At 38.9% G+C, this 25968-nt stretch overlaps 1 protein-coding gene across 3 annotated transcripts in view; it reads right to left on the bottom strand.

Moving 5' to 3' along the window:
• LOC150085169 (tectonic-like complex member MKS1) overlaps positions 1-25968 on the bottom strand; it is a 502024-nt gene that overhangs the window by 86731 nt on the left and 389325 nt on the right. For all 3 annotated transcript variants that reach the window (XR_016546919.1, XM_090373059.1, XM_090373060.1), the window contains one exon: positions 3390-3457. Coding sequence is in view for 2 of the 3 variants with exons in the window: in XM_090373059.1 (XP_090229185.1) it covers positions 3390-3457 (68 nt within the window). In the remaining variant the exon portion in view is untranslated. The remainder of the gene's footprint in view (positions 1-3389; positions 3458-25968) is intronic.

Here is a 25968-nt window from a genome sequence, read left to right as displayed (position 1 = left end):
ACAGAAGTGCAACATCTGTCAGAAGTATTTATGCACTGATTATTATTATACTGCATAAATAGTTATATAATCTCAGGTACAATTACTTATCAATTACTTATCAATTAATCTAATACGTTACTCTTTATCTCTTTTATATTTTGGTGGATGTAGCCATTGTAATTGTTTGTTCCTTAAGCATTTTTTTTTGTATTAAACCCTGATTATGTATTGTAAGGGATGGCTAATCTACATACAATTTAGCTTAAATATATAATTACACAAAGGTTGAAATAACATTATATATACAATGTACTGTCTTGGTTGTTAATTGTCATAGATGTGAATTCTGTTTTGTGTTAGATATACATCATATTTTGTAAACAATATTAGAAACAAGGACAGATATTAATACTTTTGTACTTCTATTTGTTTCATGTCATGTTACTGCATCGAATGGTGATGGATGTCACACATCACCTACATCCTCCATGTTCCAGAGGAGATGAACTCTTACCGATTCTTCAGATAATGAAAGATAGTTTCTCCAATACGACAGAACTTTGATGGTCCAGAACCAACAATAGTGAACAAAAAGAACATCCTACAGCACAATCAATAAACAGAAATGTGTAAAACCAAGAGACACTGTCATAATTCTCCAAGAACACTTACCACTTTTTACTGTGTTAATTTTTTTTTGCTGCAAAGATTGTTGTTGTTGTCTCTCCAACCAGGTAAGGTTGTCATGTGCAAAAGTGTAAAAACATGAACAGTAATTATCCTCAGACAACAATATTTATGTATTGTACACTATGTGTTGAACACAGTGTTATATTTGACACCTTTTGTTTAATTTAGGTTAATTTGATTATGTAAGAGGAAAGATGTCTGATTTTCCCCCCCTAAAGGCCCCATGCTCAATCTTTGAGTTTGTGTAATGCTTTAAATTTTGAGCATGTGAAATTTTCTTTTCACTTGCGCAAAATCTACTGGTGGCGCGGAAGGGTGTTAAAAATGCATTTATTTTTAACCGTATTGGTACATTCTTAGAGAGCACAAGGGCCTCATACTTTTTTGCTGCACTGTATCTGTCATACGATATTTACCTCGCCGGAGAAGGCAGAATTACTTTCGCTTTCGCATGGGAGCAGAGCCGCACCCACGAAATTCCAAAACCACCGTCCGACGCCTGCCGTACGTTATTTACTCGTTCGGAGCGGGCAAGCGTATTGTTGACGAAAAACAGGGGAGTTAGATTTTCGGAGAACACTACTAGTATTGTGTTTGATTCAGGCATCAGCAGAGTGTTTATTATTTCATAGTTTCTTGTGTCGGAGTAGACGATTTTATGTCCGTTTTGGCTTTTGGGCGAGCCTCATACAAACATGTAATTCTTTCAACGACTTTCATAAATCGGATTTTCGGTTGAGTCTGAACGCTGTAAAAATACAGTTCCCCAGATGTTTTTCTGTTTGACGAAACTAACTAGAAGGGAAATAGGGGGGAAGGCAGTTCGGTTAACAGTTAGGGTGTGGGAATAGTTGAAGTCGGTGTTCTAAGTAGTTGGAGCCGAGCCTTGGACAGTGAGAGTTGGTCGGCGAAAGAGCTGTGACTTGTAAGGGCAGTTAGCGGAGTTTGAGTTAGGATTTTGTTGAGATAGAGAGCCGTCGCAATGATAATCTTTTTTAGAATGTGAAGAAAATATTCTTAAGAAGGGGAAACGAAAAGTCGGAAGAAGAAGAAGGCAAAAAACTCGTTAATGAGATATAGGAAGGAATCGAGATGAACTACTGTCCGGTAACTACAGTTCCTGAGGCGATGCTGAATTATTCGGGTAAGTTAACCCTCGTTATTTAATTATAAACGGAACTTAATTGCGCTAAGTCGAACATACTTCCATCCCCCCCTTTTTATATTTTTTTGTGCTTAAAGACATCGATCCTCACGCACACTCATACTTTGATGAGAGTTTTGTTATTTTACTTAGCATTTCATATTTAATAGATACTATAACTTGTACATGAATACCGGACGTTATTTAATTAGAATTAATTATAATTAAATATTAAAACTGAATAATCCTAATTAACATTAAAACTGAATATTATAATTAAATAGTAAGACTGAATATTAATCATGGCCTACAATCTTACATGTTCCACCAATGTGGTGTAATATTCGTCAGCTACGCGATGTATGAACGCACTTTGGCTGTCGATTGTTCATGAAGAACATAACAATTTGCAAACCCATACCATTATTAATTAATCCGTTGGTTACCTAAATATGTAAAGGTATAAAAGCTCAAGGCTATTTTACTAAAGCCTTATACACTGTTTTGTCTAACTGTATTTGGTAACAATTTAGTATGTTTAATAAACCATGTTTTGTTTGCTAATTTTTGCCTATTGATTACTCTCTGATGACACATGATTTCTTTGAATGGATTACTGATAAAGAACTGTTAAGGCGGCGCTTTTGATTCTAATCAAATAGAAAGGAGTCAAAGGTGAAAATCACACAACGCAATCTTTGATGTTGCAGACTAGCTCAACGTCCATCTGGGTTAGTTTTCAGAACACGGGATTTGTCCTAACTAACTGCTAGACGATTACATGAAAGCCAGGTTTCTCCGGATGCAAATATTAGTGTAACTCTTGCAAAGAACATTTATTCCTAACTGACACATCACACCATAACTGAGAATTGTTGGAACCCTAGCAAGTTTATACTACAACGGAGAAAAGACCTGCGCAACACTACTGTGGTTGAGCAAGAATATCTGCGAAGGACACTTGTGAAGGATTAGAACTTGTATGTCATTTTTTCAATGTGCAGCCTAATTGCAAAGGTGAATTAACTGCTCTCATGCACCTTCATAATTTTCATTTAAAATTTATCCACTGAAACATCTGATTTTGACAGATTTAGTCTGAAACTAATTCTCCTATCTATGGTTAGGCCTTTATATATGTAATTTACAAATTAATCACCAAACAATAATTGCAAAACAAAAAAATCTTCATTTTCTTGTTTAATACTGTAGTGTGCATTCTGAATTAGATAATACTATGTTTTAAAACTAGAATTACATTAAACACTCAAAACTTTTCTTTCTTCTTTTGCTGATTTTACAAACTATTAATATACCATTCTTTTGTCAATCAATAACCCTCCCCCCCCCAAAAAAAAAACAGTCCAATGACCGTTTTTTTATTCAGGAGGGGGGGGGTCATTATAAATGGCACTGATTTAGTAATGAAGGAATGTTACTACTTTAAACTGTTATAATTGTAGAAACATAGGAATGTTAACAGGAGATTTACAGTTAAAATAAATGAGTTAATGTAAAAATAATTTAAAAAATAATATAAAAATAATTTAAAATATATTCGAACCCATATTACCCTCTCTTCTACTTTTGTAAAGCAACTCTGTGTAACTCCATCAAGATCACCATCATATGCAATCAAGTCTAAAAAAATTCGTGCTATTAGAAAAAAGGCCTTGAGCACTAGGGATAATCATGTTAAAATAAATATTGCAATGACCAATGAAACAATTAAAATAAAATACAATAGAATTTATTAAAATAATCTAAAGACACAAAAATCAATAAATTCTTATACAAAAACTGGAAAATAAATATGCTAAAATCAATAAACAATATTAAAAACTATTTATACAAAGAAAGGATAAAAGCAATAAATAAAACACTGAAAAAAGAAAAGTGATAAAATAATTACAAGTTGCTTTTGAGGTGGTATGCCACTATCAACTTGAACAAGATACATGGCACCAAGTCATTATATTATTCATGCGCTAACATCAACCAGGTGCAGATTATGTATGACAAAAAATAAAAAGAAGAAATGAAAAGGAAAGGAGGGGGGGGGGGGAAGAAGGAAAAGAAAATAGAAAAGAAAAGAAAGAACAAGGCATTTAACTAACAGACTCTGTAGTACACATTACCCATATTGTCAACTTGCCATTTTTCATCATGTTGCAAGATAACACCATCTATAAATAGGATGTAGTGGTAGTAATTGAGGCATGTGATGCAACAAAGCAAGCTTATGTACCATCAACCCAAAAAAAAAAAAAAAAACATTTCACACATCCATTCCCTCTAAACGTTTGTCCAGTTCCTCCTTGAATTTATTCAAGCTATCAACTTCCCAACAGCAGATGGAAGTTTGTTCCAGCAATCAAATACCTGTTTTTTTTTGGTTTTTTTTATCTGAACCCCAAACACGAGAGGTATTAGAACCTATAGTACTTAGTACCGTGCTTGGGTTGGAGGTTGAGAAGACGAAATAAGATATTTGTTGACATTGGACTTGAAATTCTGTACATTGTAATTTTCCGGAAATATGTATGAAGGAAGGTTGTTCCAGAAAATGGCAGTTGAATGAAAAAATGAGGAAGATGAAAAGTTGGTTCTGTGGGTTTGAAGTTGGACAGTAAATGGATGTTGCCTGGTGGCGGCACATGTTCGGACTGTAGTAGTAGTGGTAGTAGTAGTAGTGGCATGTGATGCAAGAAAGCAAATGTATGAGCTTATGCAGCATCAGTCAACAAAAAAAAAAAAAAAAAAAAAATCACACCATTCCCTCCAAATGCCTGTCCAGTTCCTCCTTAAATTTATTCAACCTATCAACTTCCACAACGACAGATGGAAGTTTGTTCCACCAATTAACCACCCGCTGGCTAAAGGCAAATTTCTGCACATCTATTTTACATCTGTCTTTTCTTAATTTGAATTTATGCCCCCTTAGGGCATAAATTCAAAAATTAGGGCACAAATTTCTCTCGCTCTCTCTTTCTGTTTTGAAAGAGAGAGCGGAAATTATAGAAGCCAATTCAGAAGAACAGTGCCCATAGAAGTATCTGTAGAAGAGGCATGCAGCAGAAACAGTACGTCTATGAGAAAGCGAGTGGAGAGACTCTGTTGGAGATAAATCATTAATTAACCTAACTGCCCTCTTCTGAATGGAATCAAGAAGCCTGAGAGAGGTTTTGGGGGCACCACCCCAGATGTGGGAACAATATGCCATGGTAGGGCAGATTTGCGATTTGTATGGAGTGAGCAGCTGTTTGGAAGAAAAGTAACGCCGAGAGCGAAAGAGAAAACAAAGTTTTTTAGATGCAGAGGAAGCAATATTTATAATGTGCTTGTGCCAAGAGAGAGATTAAAAGTCAGGGTAATCCCCAAAAGAGATATATCATTTTGCCTAGAAATCGGAGTGTCACTAAAGATAAGCATAGGAGCAGAAGAATCCTTTTTGCAAGATATAACACAAGACTGAGTTTTAGAAGGGTTGAAATCAACTAAGTTGTCTTTGCCCCACTGGAGAATTACCTGAAGATCAGCATTTAAGGAATTGGTAGCAGTTTTTCGAGAAGTTGAAGCTGATTGAGCAGGACAAGGTTTCTCAAAATGGAAAGTGGAATGCAATGTGCTATCATAGGTAAAACTATGGATAGGATTTCCAGTAAATGGAAGAAGGTCATTAATATACTAGAGGAAAAGAGTGGGTGAAAGAACTGAACCTTGGGGGACATCAGCATTAGTGGAGAAGTTGGAAGACAGAGAGCCATCTACCATCACTCTCAGTGAGCGATAAGAGAGAAAACTGGATAACCAATACTAAAGACAGTTGGCAAACCATAAGATGGAAGCTTGTTAAGAAGACCTTTATGCCAAACACGATCAAAAGCCTTTGAGATGTCAAGAGCAACTACTTGTGTTTCACCAAACCTTTCCATTGAATTAGTCCATAAATGGGTAACATAAGCCAGAATATCACCAGTGGATCGACACTGACGGAATCCATACTGGCGATCGTTGATCAGATGGAAGGTTTCTAGGTAGTTTACGAGTTGGCGGTTAATTGATTTCTCCATTACTTTAGAAAGAGTAGAAGTAATTGCAATGGGACGATAATTGGATGGGAGGGATTTATCACCCTTTTTAGGAACTGGCTGGATATGAGCAAATTTCCAAGCAGAAGGAAAAACACCTTTGGAATAAGAAAGTGGAAAAAGAAGGCAAAGAATAGGAGTAAGTTCAGGAGCACAGGTTTTGAGAACAAGTGGAGAAATACCACAGGACCCGGAGCTTTCTTAGCATCAAGATTCATCAAAATCCTTCTGATATCCTTTTGACGGAAGACCACAGGAGGCATTGAATGGAGCATGTTGGGAATGGTGGGAGGTGTTTTACCAAGATCATTAATACTTGAGCTGGAAGAAAAATGGGATGCCAGCAGGTCAGCTTTATCCTTGGTTGAAGTGACAACAGAACTATCTGGTTTGGACAGAGGTGGGAGCAGAGATGGGCAAAAGTTGCGGCCAATAGCTTTGGCAAGAGACCAGAATGCTCGGCTACCATTAGGGCAAGAAACAAGTTTTCTACTCTTAGCCTTTTCAAACTCTAGTTTGGACTGATTAATAACTGCCTTACAATTGTTGCGAGCTTTGGTGTAGGCAGGAAATGAAACTGAAGAATTAGAAACAAGCCAATTACAATATGCAACATTCTTCTCTTGAACAGCCTTAGCACATTTATTGGAAAACCAAGGTTTAGGTAAAGGATGAGATTTTAAAGTGGAGTGTGGGATAAAGGATTCCATTCCTGCAAGAATAATTTCACTGACACGATCTGAGCAAACAACATCAGAAGTTTTGAAACAGTAATCTGACCAAGGAAAAGAAGAAAATAAGTCTCGTAGGTTATCCCATTTTGCAATCTTGTAATGCCAAACAACATGAGGTCGAGAACAGCCATGAGATAAAGGTTCCATTGGAGAAGAGACAATCACCAAGTTGTGATCTGAAGTGCCTAAAGGACCTCTCACTTCGACCGTGTACTTAGAAGGGTTGTTTGTGAGAAAAAGATCAAGCGTATTGGCTGTATGATTAGGATTGTCTGGTATTCTTGTAGGTAAATGAACAATCTGTGCTAGGTCATTAGTAATTGCAAATGCCTCAGCATCTCGACCAGCTGGGTCGGTGTGACTAGAAAATGGAAGCCAGCTGGAGTTGTGAACATTAAAATCACAAAGGAAAATTACCTCACTGTTAGGAAAGTTGGACTGGAGAAAGTCAAGTTGCAAAGAGAGGAAGTCGAAGAGCTCTAAGTGATTAGTGGAGTTGGGAGAACAGTAGAGACAACAGATGAATTTGACACAATGAGGTAGAGAGATTTTAAGCCAGAGAAGATCAAAGAGAGGAGATTCCAAATTGCCAAGTCTCTGACATCGAATATCAGAATGGACATATGCACAAGTACCACCTTTGAGCCGAAAGGAATCATACAGTGAATAATTTGGGCATCTGAGATTAGCAGTAGTTGAATCAACCGATAACTGAGATTCTGTCAGAAAAAAGTACATGGGGTTTAGCAGACTGCAAGTGGAAATGGACATCGTTGAAATTAGAATTGAGACCACGTATATTTGTGAAATGAATTAGGAAGTGCTTCAAATACCTGCTTACTAAAGGCAAATTTCTTCACATCTATTCTATAACTATCTTTCCTCAATTTGAATTTATGCCCAATCATGTTCGTGCTCTGAGAAAGAGGAAGAATCCCATCAGAATTGAGTCTACTCAACCAATTCAAGACATTATACTCCTTAATCTTGCACCTTCACGATGGTGGGACAGATAGTAACCCTGAGTATAATCCCCCATATGCAAGTGCACTTTGGCTGACATCCAGGTGCGAACCAACATAAACAGGGGTCGAGGTGTAGAGCCAACACCACATGGAGGAATGTTATCCCCTCTATGTTACTAGGCAATACTAGGTGGTAGATGACTCCCATCAACTGGTGCAATACCACTACTTTGCTTATTGGAGGCTTAAACTGGTGGAACCCATGTTTAGTTTTCACAGAAACGTTCCGGTCAACCCCCCCCATCTCTTCCATCATGCAGTATGATTGAAGTCTTTTGAGGTTATGATGAATGCCATGACAAGATCCAAACTTCCTTACATTTCAAGGGTACAGCTGTAAAACGGTGATTGCAGGCTGGCTGCTAGTTAGTACACTGAACCGAACATATTGGTAACTCTCTAGGTGGCTTCCGGTTTAGCTAGTGTATAATCTTGTTGCCTCAACTCTGTAAGATAGTCACTCGAGGGAGTCTGAGTAGTGTGTATGTGGGGGGTATTGTAGAGGTCATGTTATGTCAAGGATCTGGGAATATTCTTACGATGCTTACGCCACATCCAAAAATTTCATACAGCATGTCTCCATCCCCCACACACACACTTTTTCTTACTATTGAAAACACCATGAATTGTCAAACTAATAGAGCAAACTTATCTGCAAAAAGATTTTTTTTTTTTTTTGGTAGTTGTTGGCATCGGCTTCTGTGGCCATAATGCACCTCCCAAGGTTTTTTGCAGTACTTTGATCCAAGTCCAAGGCGGGACTCGAATCTGCGACCTTTAGGTTGCCAGGCAGGCACTTTACCCACCCGGCTAGCTCGGTCGGCGCAAAAAGATCAAAACCTCCAAAACATTTCCTAGCTCGTTTCACAAATATACCTGGTTTCAGTTCTAATCTCAATGATGTCCATTTCTACTTACAGTCTGCCAAACCCCCATGTACTTTTTCTAACAGAATCTCAGTTATCAGTTGATTCAACCACTGCTCATCTCAGTTGCCCACAATATTTGCTGTATAATTCCTTTCATCTCAAAGGTGGTACTTGTGCACATGTCTGTTACTATATTCCCTGTTATTATATTCCCTGGTAATTTTGGAATCTCCTCTGGCTTAAAATCTCTCTACCTTACTGTTTAAAATTCATCTGTTGTCTCTACCATTCTCCCAACTCCGCTAATCATTTGGAGCTCTTTGACTTCCTCTCTTTGCAACTTGACTTTCTCCAGTCCAACTTTCCTAACAGTGAGATTATTTTCCATGGTGATTTTTATGTTCAAAACTCCAGCTGGCTTCCATTTTCTAGTCACACAGACCTAGCTGGTTGAGATGCTGAGGCTTTTGCAATTACTAAAAACCTTGCACAGATTGTTCATTTACCTACCAGAATACCAGATAATCCTAACCATACAGCCAACACGCTTGATCTTTTTCTCCCAAAGAACCCTTTTTTTTTAAGTGCACGGTCGAGGTGAGTGATCCTTTAGGCACCACAGATCAGAACTTGGTGATTGTCTCTTCTCCAATGGAGCCTTTATCTCATGGCTACTCTCAACTTCATGTTGTTTGGCATTACAAGAATGCAAAATGGGATGACCTGCGAGATTCTGTTTCTTCTTTTCCTTGGTCAGATTACTGTTTTAAAACTTCCGATGTCAACATTTGCTCAGATCGTGTCAGTGAAACTATTCTTGTGTGGAATCCTTTATTCCACATTTCAACTTAAAATCTCATTGGTTTTCTAATAAATGTGCTAAGGCTGTTCAAGAGAAGAATGTTGCGTATCGCAATTGGCTTGTTTCCAATTCTTCATTTTCTGCCTACAACAAAGCTCGCAACAATTGTAAAGCAGTTATTTATCAGTCCAAAACTAGATTTTGAACAGGCCAAGAGTAGAAAACTTGCTCCTTGCTCTAATGGTAGTTGAGCATTCTGTTCTCTTGCCAAAGCTATTGGCCTCAACTTTTGCCCATCTCTGCTCGCACCTTTGTCAAAACCAATTGGTTCCATTGTCACTTCAGCAAAGGGTAAAGCTGACCTGCTAGCATCCCGTTTTTCTTCGAATTCATGTATTAATGATCTCAGTAAAATACCTCCCACTGTTCCCAGAATGCTCCATTCAATGCCTACTGTAGTCTTCTGTGAAAAGGATGACAGAAGGATTTTGATGAATCTTGATGCTAAGAACGCTCTAAATCCTGATGGTTCCACTTGTTCTTAAAGCCTGAGCTCCTGAACTTATTCCTGTTCTTTGCTGCCTTTTTTCACTTTCTTATTTCAATGGTGTTTTTCCTTCTGCTTGGAAATTTGCTCATATCCAGCCAGTTCCTAAAAAGGGTGACAAATTCCTCCCATCCAATTACTTCTACTGTTTCTAAAGTAATGAAGAAATCAATTAATTTCCAACTCTTAAACAATTTAGAAACCTTTTGTCTGATCGACGATCGTCAGTATGGATTCCATCAGATCCACTCGTGGTATTCTTGCTTATGTACAAATTCAATGGAAAGGTTTGGTGAACCACAGGCCATTGCTGTTGACATCAAAAGCTTTCAATCTTGTTTGGCACAAAGATCTCCTACACAAGCTTCCATCTTACAGTTTGCCAACTGTTTTTTTGTAATTGGTTATCCCGTTCTCTCTCTCTTACCGCTCACTAGGGATGATAGTAGATGGCTCTCTGTCTTCTAACTTCTCCACTAATGCTGGTACACCCAAAGTTTAGTTCTTTCCCACACTCTTTTCTTCTTGTATATTCTTTCATTAACCGGAAATCCTATCCATAGTTTTTCTTATTATAACATTGCATTCCACTTCCCAGTTTGAGAAACCTCGCCCTGCTCAATCTTTTTTTTAGGAGCATTAGCAACTAAGGCCATATTGCTCCGGGATATGCGGTGGTCATTCCTTGACCTTTAGGCATCCTCCGTATTTGGTGGTGACGGGTTCGAACCCCGGTCTAATCAAGAAGTGTGTGCTGCGCACTGCTGCTCCTTCCCACCTGGCTATGGAAGCGCCTTCCCTGCTCAATCAGCTTCAACTTCTCAAATATCCACTACCAAGTTCTTAAATGCCGATCTCCAGGTAATTCTCCGGTGGCGCAAAGAAAACTTAGTTGATTTCAATCTTTTGAAAACTCCGTCTTGCCTTATATTTCGCAAAAAGGATTCTTCTGCTCCTATGCTTATCTTTGGTGACATTTCGATTTCTAGGAAAGATGATATATCTCTTTTGGGGATTACCCTGACTTCTAATCTCTCCTGGCACAAGCACATTACAAATATTGCTTTGTCTGCATCTAAAAAACTTGGTTTTCTCTTTCGCTTTCAGCATTACTTTTCTTCCAAACAGCTGTTCACTCTGTACAAATCACAAATTCATCCTAATATGGAATATTGTTTCCATATCTGGGGCAGTGCCCAGAACCTCTCTCAGACTTCTAGATTCCATTCAGAAGAGTGCAGTTAGGTCAATTAATGATTCATCTCTAACTGATAGAAGCATCTGTAGAAAAGGTTGCATGCCTTTTCTACAGATACTTCTTCTGAATTGGTTTCTATAATTCCGCTCTCTCTTTCAAAACAGTCCGAACACGTGCCGCCATCAGCGAAAATCCATTTACTGTCCAACTTCAAACTCACAGAACCAACTTTTCATCATCCATGTTTATTTATGCAACTGCCATTTTCTGGAACAAAAATTAGTCTACAGAATTTCAAGTCTAATGTCAACAAATATTTTTTGTCTTCTCAATGTCCAACCCAGGCACGGTACTCAGCACTATTGGTTCTAATACCTATGGCGTTTGGGGTTTTCATAAAAAAAAAAAAAAAAAATCAGATCACCTCGCAGGTGCATAGTCTACATCCCTTGCAATTTGCAGAACTTAAGACTTTCTTTGTAATAGCACCCCTTCATTCCCCTCATCAATCTTGTTGCCCTTCTCTGTACACATTCAAGCAACTCTATATCCTTCCTTAAACGAAGCCTCCAGACCTGTACACAATACTCAAGGTGTGGCCTGACCATTGCCTTATAAAAAGGGATAATCACCTATATTTCCCGACTAGCAAAATTCTTCTATATCATTGACAACACCCCATGAACTGCTCTGGCAGCCTGTCTGCATTCCTCAGAACACTTCGTATCTGATTGACTGCACAATTACTCTGGCATTCCTCCATGAGGTGTGACACCCACACCACATGGCGAAATGCTGCCCTTCTGTGTTACCAGGCAGTACAAGGTGGAAGATGACTCTCATCAACCGGCGCAATACCACCACTTTGCTTATTGGAGGCTTGAAGTGGTGGAACCCATGTTTAGTCTCCAGAGCTAAGTTTCGGTCAACCCTTCCCTATCTATTCCATCATGCAGTATCAGTGATGACTTTGGAGGTTATGATGAACGTTGTGGCGAGATCCAATCTTCCGTACATTTTGAGGGTACAGCTGTAAAACAGTGTTTGCAGGCCGGCCGCTAGTTAGTACACCAGACCGAACCTATTGGTAACTCTTTAGGAGGCTTCCAGATCAGCTAGTGTATAATCTTGCTACCTCTACTCTGCCAGATAGTGACTGGAGGGAGTCTGAGTAGTGTGTATGCAGGAGGCATTGTCGAGGCCACATTATGTCAAGGATTTGGGTATATTCTTACCATGTGTATGCCATATATGTCCAGTGTGTCCCACCCACTTTTTTTCACTATTGAATACACTATGAATTGTGAAACTAATAGAGTAAGCTTATCTGCGAAAAGATCTAAACCTCACAAACACTTCCTAATTCATTTCACAAATATACGTGGTCTCAATTCTAATCTCAACCATGCCCATTTCCACTTGCAGTCTGCCAAACCCTATGTACTTTTTCTGACAGAATCTCAGTTATCGGTTGATTCAATTACTGTTCATCTCAGTTGCCCAAATTATTCGTTGTATGATTCCTTTCGCCTCAAAGGTGGTACTTGTGCATATGTCCATTCCAATATTCCCTATCAGAGACTTGGTAATTTGGAATCTCCTCTTTTCAATCTTCTCTGGCTTAAAATCTCTCTACCTCATTGTGTCAAATTCATCTGTTGCCTCTACCGTTCTACCAACTCCACTAGTCACTTGGAATTCTTTTATTCCTCTCTTTGCAACTTGACTTTCTCCAGTTTAACTTTCCTAACAGTGAAGTAATTTTCCTTGGTGGTTTTAAGGTTCACAACTCCGGCTGGCTTCTGTTTTCTAGTCACACCAACCCAGATGGTCGAGATGCTGAGGTTTTTGCAATTATTAATGACCTTACACAGATTGTTCTTTTACCTACAAGAATACAGGACAATCCTAACCATACAGCCAACATGCTTGACCCTTTTTTCACAAACAACACTTCTAAGTACATAGTCAAAGTGAGAGGTCCTTTAGGCACCTCAGATCATAACTTGGTTATTGTCTCTTCTCCAATGGAGCCTTTATCTCATGGCTATTCCCAACCTCATATTGTTTGGCATTACAAGAATGCAAAATGGGATGACCTCTGAGATTTCTTTTCTTGTTTTCCTTGGTCGGATTACTGTTTCAAAACTTCTGATGTCAACGTATGCTCAGATCCTGTCAGTGAGCTTATTCTTGCAGGAATGGAATCCTTTATCCCACACTCCACTTTAAAATCTCGTCCTTTATCAAAACCTTGGTTTTCCAATAAATGTGCTAAGGCTGTTCAAGAGAAGAATGTTGCATATCATAATTGGCTTGTTTCTAATTCTTCAGGTTCATTTTCTGCCTACATCAAAGCTCGCAACAATTGTAAGGCAGTTATTAATCAGTCCAAACTAGAGTTTGAACAGGCTAAGAGTAGAAAACTTGCTACTCGCCCTAATGGTGCCGAGCATTCTGGTCTCTTGCCAAAGCTACTGGCCGCAACTTTTTCCCATCTCTGCTCCCACCTATTTGTGAAAACCAGATGGTTCTGTTGTCACTTCAGCCATGGATAAAGCTGACCTGCTAGCATCCTATTTTTCTTCGAATTCATGTATTAAAGATCTTGGTAAAACACCTCCCACCATTCCCAATGCCTCCATTCAATGCCGCCTGTGGTCTTCCGTCAAAAGGATGTCAGAAGGATTTTGACGAATCTTGATGCTAAGAAAGCTCCAGGTCCTGATGGTATTTCTCCACTTGTTCTCAAAACCTGTGCTCCTGAACTTACTCCTGTTCTTTGCCGCCTTTATTCACTTTCTTATTCCAAAGGTGTTTTCCCTTCTGCTTGGAAATTTGCTCATATCCAGCCAGTTGCTAAAAAGGGTGATAAATCCCTCCCATCCAATTATCGTCCCATTGCAATTACTTCTACTCTTTCTAAAGTAATGGAGAAATCAATTAACCACCAACTCTTAAACTACTTAGAAACCTTCCGTCTGATTTACGATCGCCAGTATGGATTCCACCAGTGTCGATCCACTGGTGATATTGTCTTATGTTATTCATTTATGGACTAATTCAATTGAAAAGTTTGGTGAAACTCATACAGTTGCTCTGAACATCTCAAAGGCTTTCGATTGTGTTTGGCATAAAGGTCTTCTAAACAAGCTTCCCTCTTATGGTTTGCCTACTGTTTTTTGTAATTGGTTATCCAGTTTTCTCTCTGATCACTCACTGAGGGTGATGGTAGATGACTCTGTGTCTTCTAACTTCTCCACTAATGTTGGTGTCCCCCAAGGTTCAGTTCTTTCACCCACTCTTTTCCTCTTGTATATTAATGACCTTCTTCCATTGACTGGAAATCCTATCCATAGTTTTGCTGATGATAGCACATTGCATTCCACTTTTCATTTTGAGAAACTTTGCCCTGCTCAATCAGCTTCAACTTTTCAAAAATCTGCTCCCAATTCCTTAATTGCCGATCTCCAGGTAATTCTCCAGTGGGGTGAAGACAACTTAGTCGATTTCGATCCTTCTAAAACTCAGTCTTGTCTTATATCTCGCAGAAAGGATTCTTCTGCTCCTATGCTTATCTTTGGTGACACTCCGATTTCTAGGCAAAATGCTATATCTCTTTTGGGAATTACCCTGACTTCTAATCTCTTGGCACAGGCACATTACAAATATTGCTTCCTCTCCATTTAAAAAACTTTTGTTTTCTCTTTCACTCTCGGCGTTACTTTTCTTCCAAACAGCTGTTCACTCTGTACAAATCGCAGATCCGCCCTACCATGGAATATTGTTCCCACATCTGGGGTGGTGCCCCCAAAACCTCTCTCAGGCTTCTTGATTCCATTCAGAAGAGGGCAATTAGGTTAATTAATGATTCATCTCTAACAGAGTCTCTCCACTCGCTGTCCCATAGACGTACTGTTTCTGCTACATGCCTCTTCTACAGATATTTCCATGGGCACTGTTATTCTGAATCGGCTTCTATAATTCCTGCTCTCTCTTTCAAAACAGTCCGAACATGTGCCGCAACCAGCCAACATCCATTTGCTGTCCAACTTCAAACTCACAGAACCAACTTTTCATCTTCCTCGTTTATTCATTCAACTGCCGTTTTTCTGGAACAACCTTCCTTCACACGTATTTCTTGAAAATTACAGTCTACAGAAGTTCAAGTCCAATGTCAACAAATATCTTCTTTCATCTTCTCAACCTTCAACCCCAAGCACGGTACTAAGTACTATAGGTTCTAATACCTCTTGTATTTTTTATATTAAAAAAAAAAAAAAAAAAGTCTTTTTCATTTTTTACCACCCTACGTGTAGCACTACACGCAACACCGAACCCTGGGCGACTCTATTAATAAAATTAATTAGTCCACAAAAGAGAAGCGTCCATTGAAATCTGATCTCATCCACCACTACCCTGAATCTCTGTCGATTTAGCTGTGCAATTTTAAGCTCTGTGTTTATTACTGTTTTGTGGTGTGAGGCAATAATTTATCTTGAGTTTTGTCTGTTCTACTACTTTTAGGTATGTGTGGCACTTGGCATCTCTGCAAGAGTGGTTGTAATTTTTTTCCTAGCAGTCTTACTGCTGGCACATCATGGTGGGGAGGTTAGCTTTGGAGACAGTCCTTGTAGACGTGGCCCCTGCCTACACAGTGGCCACAAGAACTTTTTTTTGTGGGCATGATTGAAACTAGTGCTCATATCTTGGGCATTTAAAACATCTTGTGACTGGTATATACTCTATATCCATGGCTATATTCAACTCATGTAAAAGAGTATTTGTGGAATGATCCATGCACTCAGTGAAAGACTTCACAATAGCACAGCAATGCTATAAGTGTCTCAACTATGGCCTCTCCTCTAAAACCTGCCGTCAAGAAGATCCAACATATGGTCACTGTGGCAGAGTGGGAAATCATTACAGAGTGCCTAAATAGAGATTCTCCTGAGACCTGTCCCAACTGTAAATTAAAGAAGAAAAAGGATACTCATTCATACAGAGATCCCGGATGCCCAGAATACCTAAAGGCTCAAGAAAATATTAAACTAAGAAGAGATCATGGATAGAAATCCTAAAGGAATAATAAGAGATGTAGAAAGATACTCCAGCTTAACTGTCAAAGATTCATTATGAATAATCTTTCAAAAATTATAAATGAACAATATGCACATTCTGGATGCCAATGCATCTTCCTCCCTGGAAGATGCATTGGCATCTGTTAGTATGGAATAGCCCACAGACTGACCCCAAAGGGGAACTACTTAAAGAATCCTTGGATTCAAACACCCTCATGTTCTACAACCCAGCAGGGCACCCACCTGACCATCTCGAACAGAACCCTTGGCCATTGCATTGCAGACTGGCAGATCCATAACTCTTGGACCAGGTAGGTAACCATAATGCTATCACATTCAATCTTTACTATTCCAAATCATAGAGGATGGAACGACACAGCCAAGACTTCACAAGGTACAAAATCCACAATGGTAACTGGAGAAAAGTCACTCAACAATGAAAGCCAACAGCTATAGAAGCAATCCTCCAAACAATCCCCACCTTATCAGCCAATGTCCATGCTCTTGAAATTCAAAAGTTTGATCAGGTCGGTTTGTGATGGCACATTTAACAGGAGACTAAGGCGCAAAAACCAGGTGCCCTGGTGGATGGCACATCTGAACTGGATGAAAAAAGACATGACACCTGCCCGAAAGGACTACCAAACAAAACAACAGATGCCTCGAAGAAATCAGCAGGCTTCAGGAAAGATACAAGGATGCCAGAAGAATATATCACAATGCAATTTATAAAGAAAAGGACTCCTGGGAAAGCTCAGACCCATGGGGAATTGCATATAAACTGGTGACCGAAAAATCTAACCCAAATGAAATATATTCCTCGATATTAGGATATCAAAACCTCTCATGGGAGGAAACGATGAATGCCATCCTGGACCAGATAATCCATCAGGATGCCATGTACCCAGAGGGTATGCTACAAACAAACACGAGGTTCCAACATCTCACTACTCTGGTACTCCGGAAGAGGAACCGTTCTCACAGGAAGAGATAATGGCAGCAATACAGTCTAAGAATAATGGAAAGTGCCCCAGCCACAATCTTGTCAAAATGGAGGTACTAAAGAAGATCTGGGCACATACCTGTCCAGGTATAATGAATACCTGCCTTGAAGGAGGAACCTTCCCCAGGCCCTGTAAGAGAGCAAATTTAAAAATACTGCTAAAAAACCCAGATAAACCAATCAATGACCCATCTTCTTATAGGCTGATCACACTGCTCCTAATCATGGGAAAGGTCCTGGCCGACCGGGCTAGCCGGGTGGGTAAAGTGCCTGCCTAGCAACCCAAAGGTCGCAGTTTTGTATCCTGCCTTGGACTTGGATCAAAGTACTGCAAAAAACCTTGGGAGGTGCATTATGGCCACAGAAGCTGATGTGCCAACAACTACCAAAAAAAAAAAAAAAAGAAAGGTCCTCAAGAAATTAATTGTCCACCAATTTCTAACAGACTAGAGTAGTAGAAGTTTGCACTATCCAAGGCAATTTGGATTTACTAAGGGACATTGTACTATAGATGCCATCAAAGAAGTAATGGACATAACCGCCTCTAGCGACTCCAAGTAAGTCCTCAGCCTCTTTGTGGACTTCAAAGGGGCCCTTGACACTGTATGGTGACAAAACATTCCTGAGCAGTTCGGGGAGGCTTGAGTCTTGGCTCCAATATATCAACTTATTGCAAATTCGTTTGAGTAAAGAAACCTGGTCATCACCATAGGCACATATAAGGTAAACAGAGAAGTCACAAGAGGCAGCCCGCAGAGATCTAGGTCCCTATTGCTGGAATGCATTCTTTGATGGGTGGCTAACGCTACAACACAGCAATGGCATCAAGTTAGTGGATGATATACCTTCATCAATATCATTAATAATAGAGAAAACAACAATGGACCCAACACTGAACCTTGGGGGGGGGGGTCCACTATCGTTAATCCACGAAGAGCAGTGTCCATTGATTACCACTCTCTGTCTTCTCCCAGTGAACCATCCCTTTATCCATAGCAGCATTTTGCCCTTAATGGCATACTGCTCCAATTTGTACAGTAGTCTTCCATTTGCAACTGAATCAAAAGCTTTCCTAAGATTCAAGTATATGATATCAAAATTATTTTTTGCATTCAGTTCCTTTGTGACCACATCACAGTATCCAATCAAATTGGTCAGACAAGACTTCCCCTTAATAAACCTTAATAAACCCATGCTGTGCCTGAACTATAACCAAAGTGTTGTCTAGATGATACTGCAGTTCTTCTTTAACCAGTGCCTCCATTAATTTCCCTGGAAAAGAAGTTAAACTAACAGGTCTGAAATTACTTGTGTCACCCTTTGATCCTCCTTTGTTGTTGTTGTTGTTATTTTGTTTTTAGGAGCATTAGCAACTAAGGCCATATTGCTCCAGGAATATGCGGTGGTCATTCCCTGACCTTTCCGCATCCTCCGTATTTGGTGGTCATGGGCTTGAACCTCGGTCTAATCAAGAAGCATGTACTATGCACTGCTGCTCCTGCCCACCTGGCTACGAAGGTGCCACATCCTCCTTTGTGGATTGGAGTCACATTTGCACATCTCCAGTCCACAGGTACCTCCCCTGAGTCCAAGGAAGCTCTCATAATTATGGCTAAGGATTTGCTTACTTCCTTTGCCGCCTCCTTTAATATAACTGGATATATTCCGTCCACCCAAGGTGCTTTTTTAGGTTTAACATCAATAATTTATCCCCACTTTCCAATCAGTTATTAAAAAATCATTTAACTCACTACCATAGTTTAATACACCTCTGGTATTTTCCTCACTGAATTAAACAAACTTGAATTAAAGAAATTCCTTGTGAGTATATGAAGATGCAAAATACTCATTCAGTTTGTTAGCTACTTAAGCAGGATCATCAACAGTTGAACCATCAATATCAAGTTGACCAATGTGATTCATTCCCTTCCTTCTAGAGTTTACATAAGTAAAGAACTCTTTGCTGTTTTTCTTTGCATTCTTTGCCAAACATTCCTCATAATCACCCTTTGCTTGCCTAACCTATTTAGTGACCTGATTACAGGCCAGTTTATATCTTCCATAAACTTCTGTGCCACCTATTATTTATTCTTATCCCATGCATTTTTCTTCTCTACCACATATTAACAGTTAACAGAAGAGACTGCTTCTACAGGGATGGGATACAATTAAATAGAAAGGGTGCAAGAATATTTGCTGATGCTATCGAGGCAGTGTTAGGTGGGTCGGAAAACTGCTAGCTTGGAGGAGGATACAAGGACTTATAGATTAACAGTAGCCACTGACAGAGGTGAAAGTGATTCTTGCACTGCTTCTACTGGAATGAGCAAGTAGCCTGGAAAACAAGGTGCAGGGTATTTCAGAGACTGCTGGAAGTCATTGCAGTACAAGTAAACACTGCGCCTCCATAGCCAGGTGGGCAGGGGCAGCAACTACGGCCATATTGCTCCGTAAATATGCTGTGGTCATTCCCTGACCTTTCCACATCCTCCGTATTTGGTGGCGACGGGCTCAAACCCCTATCTAATCAAGAAGAGTGTGCTACGCACTGCTGCTCCTTCCCACCTGGCTACGGAAGCGCCGTGGGACCAACTGATGATGTTACCAACAGTAAATTCAAAATGGGAAGCATTCAAAGAATTAACCTTGGAAGCTACTAGGCTTTACATACCAACTAAGAAATATTGTTCAAGGTTTAGGCCTAAATGGATGCCAGATGAACTAATGAGACCTATGGCAGAGAAAAAAAATGCATGGGATATATATAAATTAATGGGTGACATGGAAGCTTATGATAGATATAAGCTGGTCTGTAACCAAGTCACAAAGGAGATTCGGCAGGCAAAGGCAGATTATGAGAAATATTTGACAAAGGATGCAAAGAAAAACAGCAAAGAGTACTTTACCTATGTAAACTCTAGAGGGAAAGGGATGAATCATATTGGTCCACTGGATATTGATGGTTCAACTGTTGATGATCCTGCTCAGGTGGCTAACAAACTAAATGAGTATTTTGCTTCTACATTCACTAGGACTTCCATAAAACCGAGAAATTTCAAAACCAAGTTTAACCGAAGTTTACTCTTAAAACCGGTTTTAAAACCAATTTTCTCAGACTTAGGAAAAATAATTAAAAGCTTATAACACGGGTATTTATTTAACTTGGGTAGATTGTACAAATCGTAATCAAATCTTTTAAACAAAATCTATCACCTCTTATAGTCAAAAAAATAAAAAAATTAAAATGCTCCAAAAAAGTAACGGTGTAGAAACCTGGACTCTAACATCAGCTACTACAAAAAAGCTCCAGGCCTTCGAAATGTGGCTCTACCGAAGAATGCTGAAAATTCCGTGGACAGCCAAGATAACCAACGCACAGGTCCTGCAGGACATGCACACGGAACGGGACCTGCTCAAAACCATCATCAGCAGGAAATGCAAATACCTAGGTCACATCGCTAGGAACCAACAAAAATATCACCTACTACCACTCATCCTGGAGGGAAAGATCGAAGGCAAGAAACGCCCAGGCAGACCGAAAATGGCATGGCTAGATAACATCAACACCTGGCTTCACATGACAACAGCACAAATTCTACACGCAGCGCTAGACAGAGAACAATATCAAAACGAAGTCGCAAACGCCATTCGGCAGCATTAAAGAAGAAGAAGAAGAAAAAAGTAACAAGCTTGAGATTATACAAAATTACAAATTGTATTCAAATTCTTTGAATAAAAACTATCTTCTTGTATAGTAAACAAAATAATAATAAGCCCTATAATAATAATAATAAATAAATAAAACAAATGTGAAAAAAAAAAAGCTTGGGGAAATTACTTTACTATTTATTGCTCAGCTTTTTTCTGAAAATGATCTTTTAAAAATCACAGTGTATTAATCTTTTTTCGTGATAGATTTGACTTTATTTTTGTGTTAAAGAGACCAGTGATCGAAAACACTCTCTCAGATTGGACACTTGTTGGTTTAATGGTCAGCAGTGCTCTATAAACTTTCTCTAGCTTTTCACTTCTACTGCTAGTTGCCTCCAAAATTTTAAATTCTTTGCTGATTTCCAATTCACTCAGATATTTTGAAGGCTATTCAGTTAATCTCTTTATTACACTATCATACTCTCGCATGAGTGTATCTCCAACATCGGAACTAGACGAGTCTTTGTTTTCTTCTAAAAGAACAGTTTCGTTTATTTTCAGTTCTTCATTCAACGCTAAGACTCCTTCGGAATGTTTTGCAAATAATCTCTGATAAATCTCTTCAGCGTGCTTTTTCAAAACTTGCTTGCTTGGAACATCAAAAGTTCTTGAACCTGAATCTTCTTTCCTAAACTTTTTGGGGTTGTGTAGATAGCTCAGCAAAGCCACAGTTTGGCAATTTCGTCTTGCATTGTAACGCTACAAAAGGCTTTGGTGAAACTTTAAAGCAAATGGGTTTTCTGCTGTATCAAGCTTAGCAAGCAGAAATTCTATTGAAGACTCTGCTTTAAGTAAGTCTGTATCTTCTGGGGTTATAGCCTTTAGAATCATTTCAACTGGTCACAAAGTTTCACATAGCAATTCAAGTGTTTTCCAGTCATTGTCAGACACAGCTTCAGTTGACTGTACTGCACATAAAGCATTTGGAATGCAATTTTTCAATTTCAAAAATCTCTCAATCATATAGAATGTGCTATCCCATCTAGTTTTGCAATCTAATATAAGTTTATGTTCTTTCCCATTAAATTTTGCTTTAACAAAATTTTGTAATATGTCATTTTTGGTAGGCGATTTTCGATAAAGCTTGCAAATTTTTCTGACTTTGCTAATAGTTTGTGCAATATTGGCCATTGGATTGAATAAATAAATGAGCTCATCAGTAAAGTCGGTTTGATAAAGCATGCCGTTCTGTCTTTCTTCAACTTCTTCATCATCTCTACTTTCTTCATTATTTTCATTTTCTTCATTGTCTTTGGGAGACTCAGAGACTGTGGCACCATAACTGATTGCTTTTTCATAAAATACATCTATAACTGACAGATGTATACAATGGGCTATACATCGTTGATGATTAGGCGTAATTTTCTTGCCAAACTTAATCATCATTGCTGCTCCATCGGTGGTGGAACAATATCCTCATCCAAGTTCAAACAAAATTCCTTCAAGTGTCCATTCATAATTTGCTCAGTTCTTCTGCTATCAAGTGAACCATTAATCTCAATAAGACCTAGCGACCAATGATTGTCTTTTGAATGCACATTTATATTCAGATACCTTTTATTTTGTATAGACGTATATTCGTCTAGAGTCAATGAATACGGTGCACCCAAAACCAATGAATTTTTGAAATGCTGAATGAGTTCTTCTTTCTTAGTTTTATAATAATTTAGAGCCATATTTTTAACTCCATTCACTGAGGCTGGTGGTAATTTATCGTATTTATTTCTCTGAAGGTGAAGGCTTGATTGTATAAACTCAGTCTTGGCAATTGAATTAAAAGAAAATCCATCTAAAGCAGCTAATTTTGAAATCTCTTCTTCCATAGATTTTTTAACGATAAAATTTTCTGTTCTTACCATTTTTACGGGAGGTTCACTGTTATCTTGTTTAATGTCAATCTGATGCATTTTCTTTAAATGCAACATCAAAGATGATGTAGATCCTCCAGATGACTTCATTATCTTCTGACATTTCGAACATTGTGCTTCATCTTTGTTTTTCGAGCAAAATAATTCCATACATTTGACTTCATCTTAGACATTAAGAGTAATAAATATAAATATTTGAATCTGGTTTTAGAAGCTCGGTTTCGGTTTTAACAACTTAATATGAAAACCGGATTTAACCGGTTTTTAAAACCGGTTTGCAAGCCCTAACATTCACACATGAGGAGTTATTTGGGGAGGGGAATGCCAGAGTTGAATTGAACTCTGATAGAGAGCGAGATGATTTTGTAATAACTGAGAGGAAAGTGGAGGAGAAATTGTTGAAGTTAAACATAAAAAAGGCACCCGGGGGGGAATGGGATCTATCCAGTTATATTAAAGGAGGCAGCAAAGGAAGAAAGCAAACCCTTAGTCATAATTATGAGAGCTTCTTTGGACTCAGGGGAGGTACCCATGGACTGGAGATGTGCAAATGTGACGCCAATTCACAAAGGAGGATCAAAGGGTGACACAAAAAGTAATTATAGACCTGTTGGTTTAACTTCTGTTCCAGGAAAATTAACGAAGACACTGGTAAAAGAAGAACTGCAGGATCATCTAGACAAGACTTCATGAAGAAGTCTTGTCTAGATGATCCTGTCAATTATAGCTCAGACACAGCATGGTTTTGTTAAGGGAAAGTCGTGTCTGAATAATTTGATTGGATACTATGATGTAGTAACAAAGGAACTGGATGCAAAGAATAACTTTGATATCATATATTTGGATCTTAGAAAAGCCTTTGATACTGTTGCACATGGAAGACTGCTGCACAAATTGGAGCAGTGTGGCATTGGAGGCAAATTGCTGCTATGGATAAAAGGAAGGTTGAGTAGGAGAAGACAGAGAGTGGTAATCAATGGTCATTGCTCATCGTGGACTAATGTCCACGATGAGCACTGACATAATGAGTCCCGCAGGGTTCAGTTTTGGGTCCATTATTGTTTTCTGTATTTATAAATGATATTTATGATGGTGTATCAAGCTTAGTGTCCAAGTTTTCAGACGATATGAAGGTTGGCAGGGTTGTTAACAGAATTGTTGTAACAGGATCTAGAAAAGTTGAGCAGATGGGCTGAGAGGTGGTAAATGAAATTTAACATTGACAAATGTAAAGTACTACATAGGGAAGCAGTAACCCCAAAGTAATGTATCAACTCTGTGGTACAACACTGACAGTTGTAGAGAACAAAAAGGACTTGGGGGTAATTGTGCAGGCAGATATGAAGTTTTTTGAGCAGTGCAGATGGTCTGCAAGAGTAGCTCGTGGTGTCTTGTCAATGTTATATACAGGAATTTTTCTAGCAGGGATAAGAAGGTGATTATCCCCTTGTATTAGGCAATGGTCAGGCCACACCTTGAGTACTGTATACAAGTCTGGAGGCCTCATCTTAAGAAGGATGTAGAGCTGTTGGAAGGAGTACAGAGAAGAGCAACAAGATTAGTGATTGGTACAAAGGATTGCTCTTGCAAAGAAATGCTTAAGTTTTGCAAATTACAGTGTCTGGAGACTAGGCACCTGAGAGGTGATCTGATTGAGTTGTATAAAATCTTGAATGGTTTGAGCATGCTCAATGCTGATGGGATACTCCTTGTTCAGAATAATCACCTGAGAGGTCATAAATTCAAATTGAGGAAAGACAGATGTAGGATCGATGTGCGGAAGTTTGCCTTTAGCAAGCGGGTAGTTGGTTGGTGGAACAGACTTCCATCCCTTTTTGTGGAATTTGATAGCCTAAATAAATTTAAGGGTGAGCTAGACAAGCAACTGGAGTGAATTGTGAGTGAAATTGGAGGGTTTTTTTGTTTTTTTTTTTTGGTTGATGCTGCATAAGCTTGCTTTCTTGCATCGTGGTGCCTCTCCTAATGCTAATGCTAAAATGCTAAGGTCTCATTAGTTCATCTGACATCCATTTAGGCCTAAACCTTGAATAATATTTGTTAGTATGAAAAGCCTAGTAGCTTACAAGGTTAATTTTTTGAATGCTTCCTATTTAGAATTTGCTGTTTTTAACATCATCAGACCCACTGTATAGACTATAAAAATTGTCTCAGACCTCCATAGTTAACAAAAGCAAAACCCTTCCCTTTACCCTCAATGGTAATTACCTCTTTGAGGAAATCCCACATCAGCACACTATGATCATTGCCTCCTAGTGGTTCCTTTATCTGCAGATTCTTAATGTATGAAGAATTACTGCTGATAATCAGATCAAGAATATTACTCCTAGTTACCTCTCAAACATGCTGCTGTAGAAAACAATCATCCAATAAATCCACAAAAGGCTTGCTAGTGTGAGAATGACCAACCCACAAGTTCTAGTCAATATCTGGGAAATTAAAATCCCCCATTATATGACTATCTGATTTACTGGCCCACTATTTCTCTGTACAGCTGTTCATTATACTCATCAGAGTGATTAGGCCTATAGCACATTCCTATTCTCAGTTTTGCTTTTCCAGTGCTTATGTCACACCAAACTGACTCAACACTGCACTGTCCACCCATATAAACTGGATGCACTTCCTTAGATTTTGTGTTTCTTAACTAATAGCATATGCCCTCCTCCCTTCCTATCCTGTCTATCCTTCCTGTACACATTGTACTCCCCGAATTCCAATTCTGCATACCTCATGTCTCTGTGACACCACGTCTCTGACATCCCAACAGTATTTGATGTTTTTACCAGCACCTCAAATTCATGAAATTTATTTACTACACTCCTAGCATTGGTGTACACGCAAGTATACATGCACCTGTTCTTATTCTTAGCTACCCTAACACAGCCCATCTATTTATTTTTTCGGTGATGAATCCCAGAAGCTCTTGAAGTCCCCAGCAACTTGCTCTCTAGGCTGCTGCTCATTACAATAGAAGCATTGCAAGAATCGCTTTCGCCTCTGCTGCGGCTACTGTTAATCTTTTAGTGTATGAATCTTCCCAAGCTAGCAGTTTTCCACTCATCTTTAATCATAAGTAATACAACAATGAACACACACACACACACACACACACACACACACACACACACACACACACACACACACACACACACACACACACACACACACACACACACACAGCATTTGTAACTCAGGCAACACT

This window comes from Mastigoproctus giganteus, chromosome 5 (assembly GCF_048544385.1).
Source record: "Mastigoproctus giganteus isolate SK-2022 chromosome 5, ASM4854438v1, whole genome shotgun sequence".
Classification (NCBI taxonomy): Eukaryota; Metazoa; Arthropoda; class Arachnida; order Uropygi; family Thelyphonidae; genus Mastigoproctus; species Mastigoproctus giganteus.
Note: the sequence above shows the minus strand (reverse complement) of the source record. Positions and strands in the feature narration are given on the sequence as shown.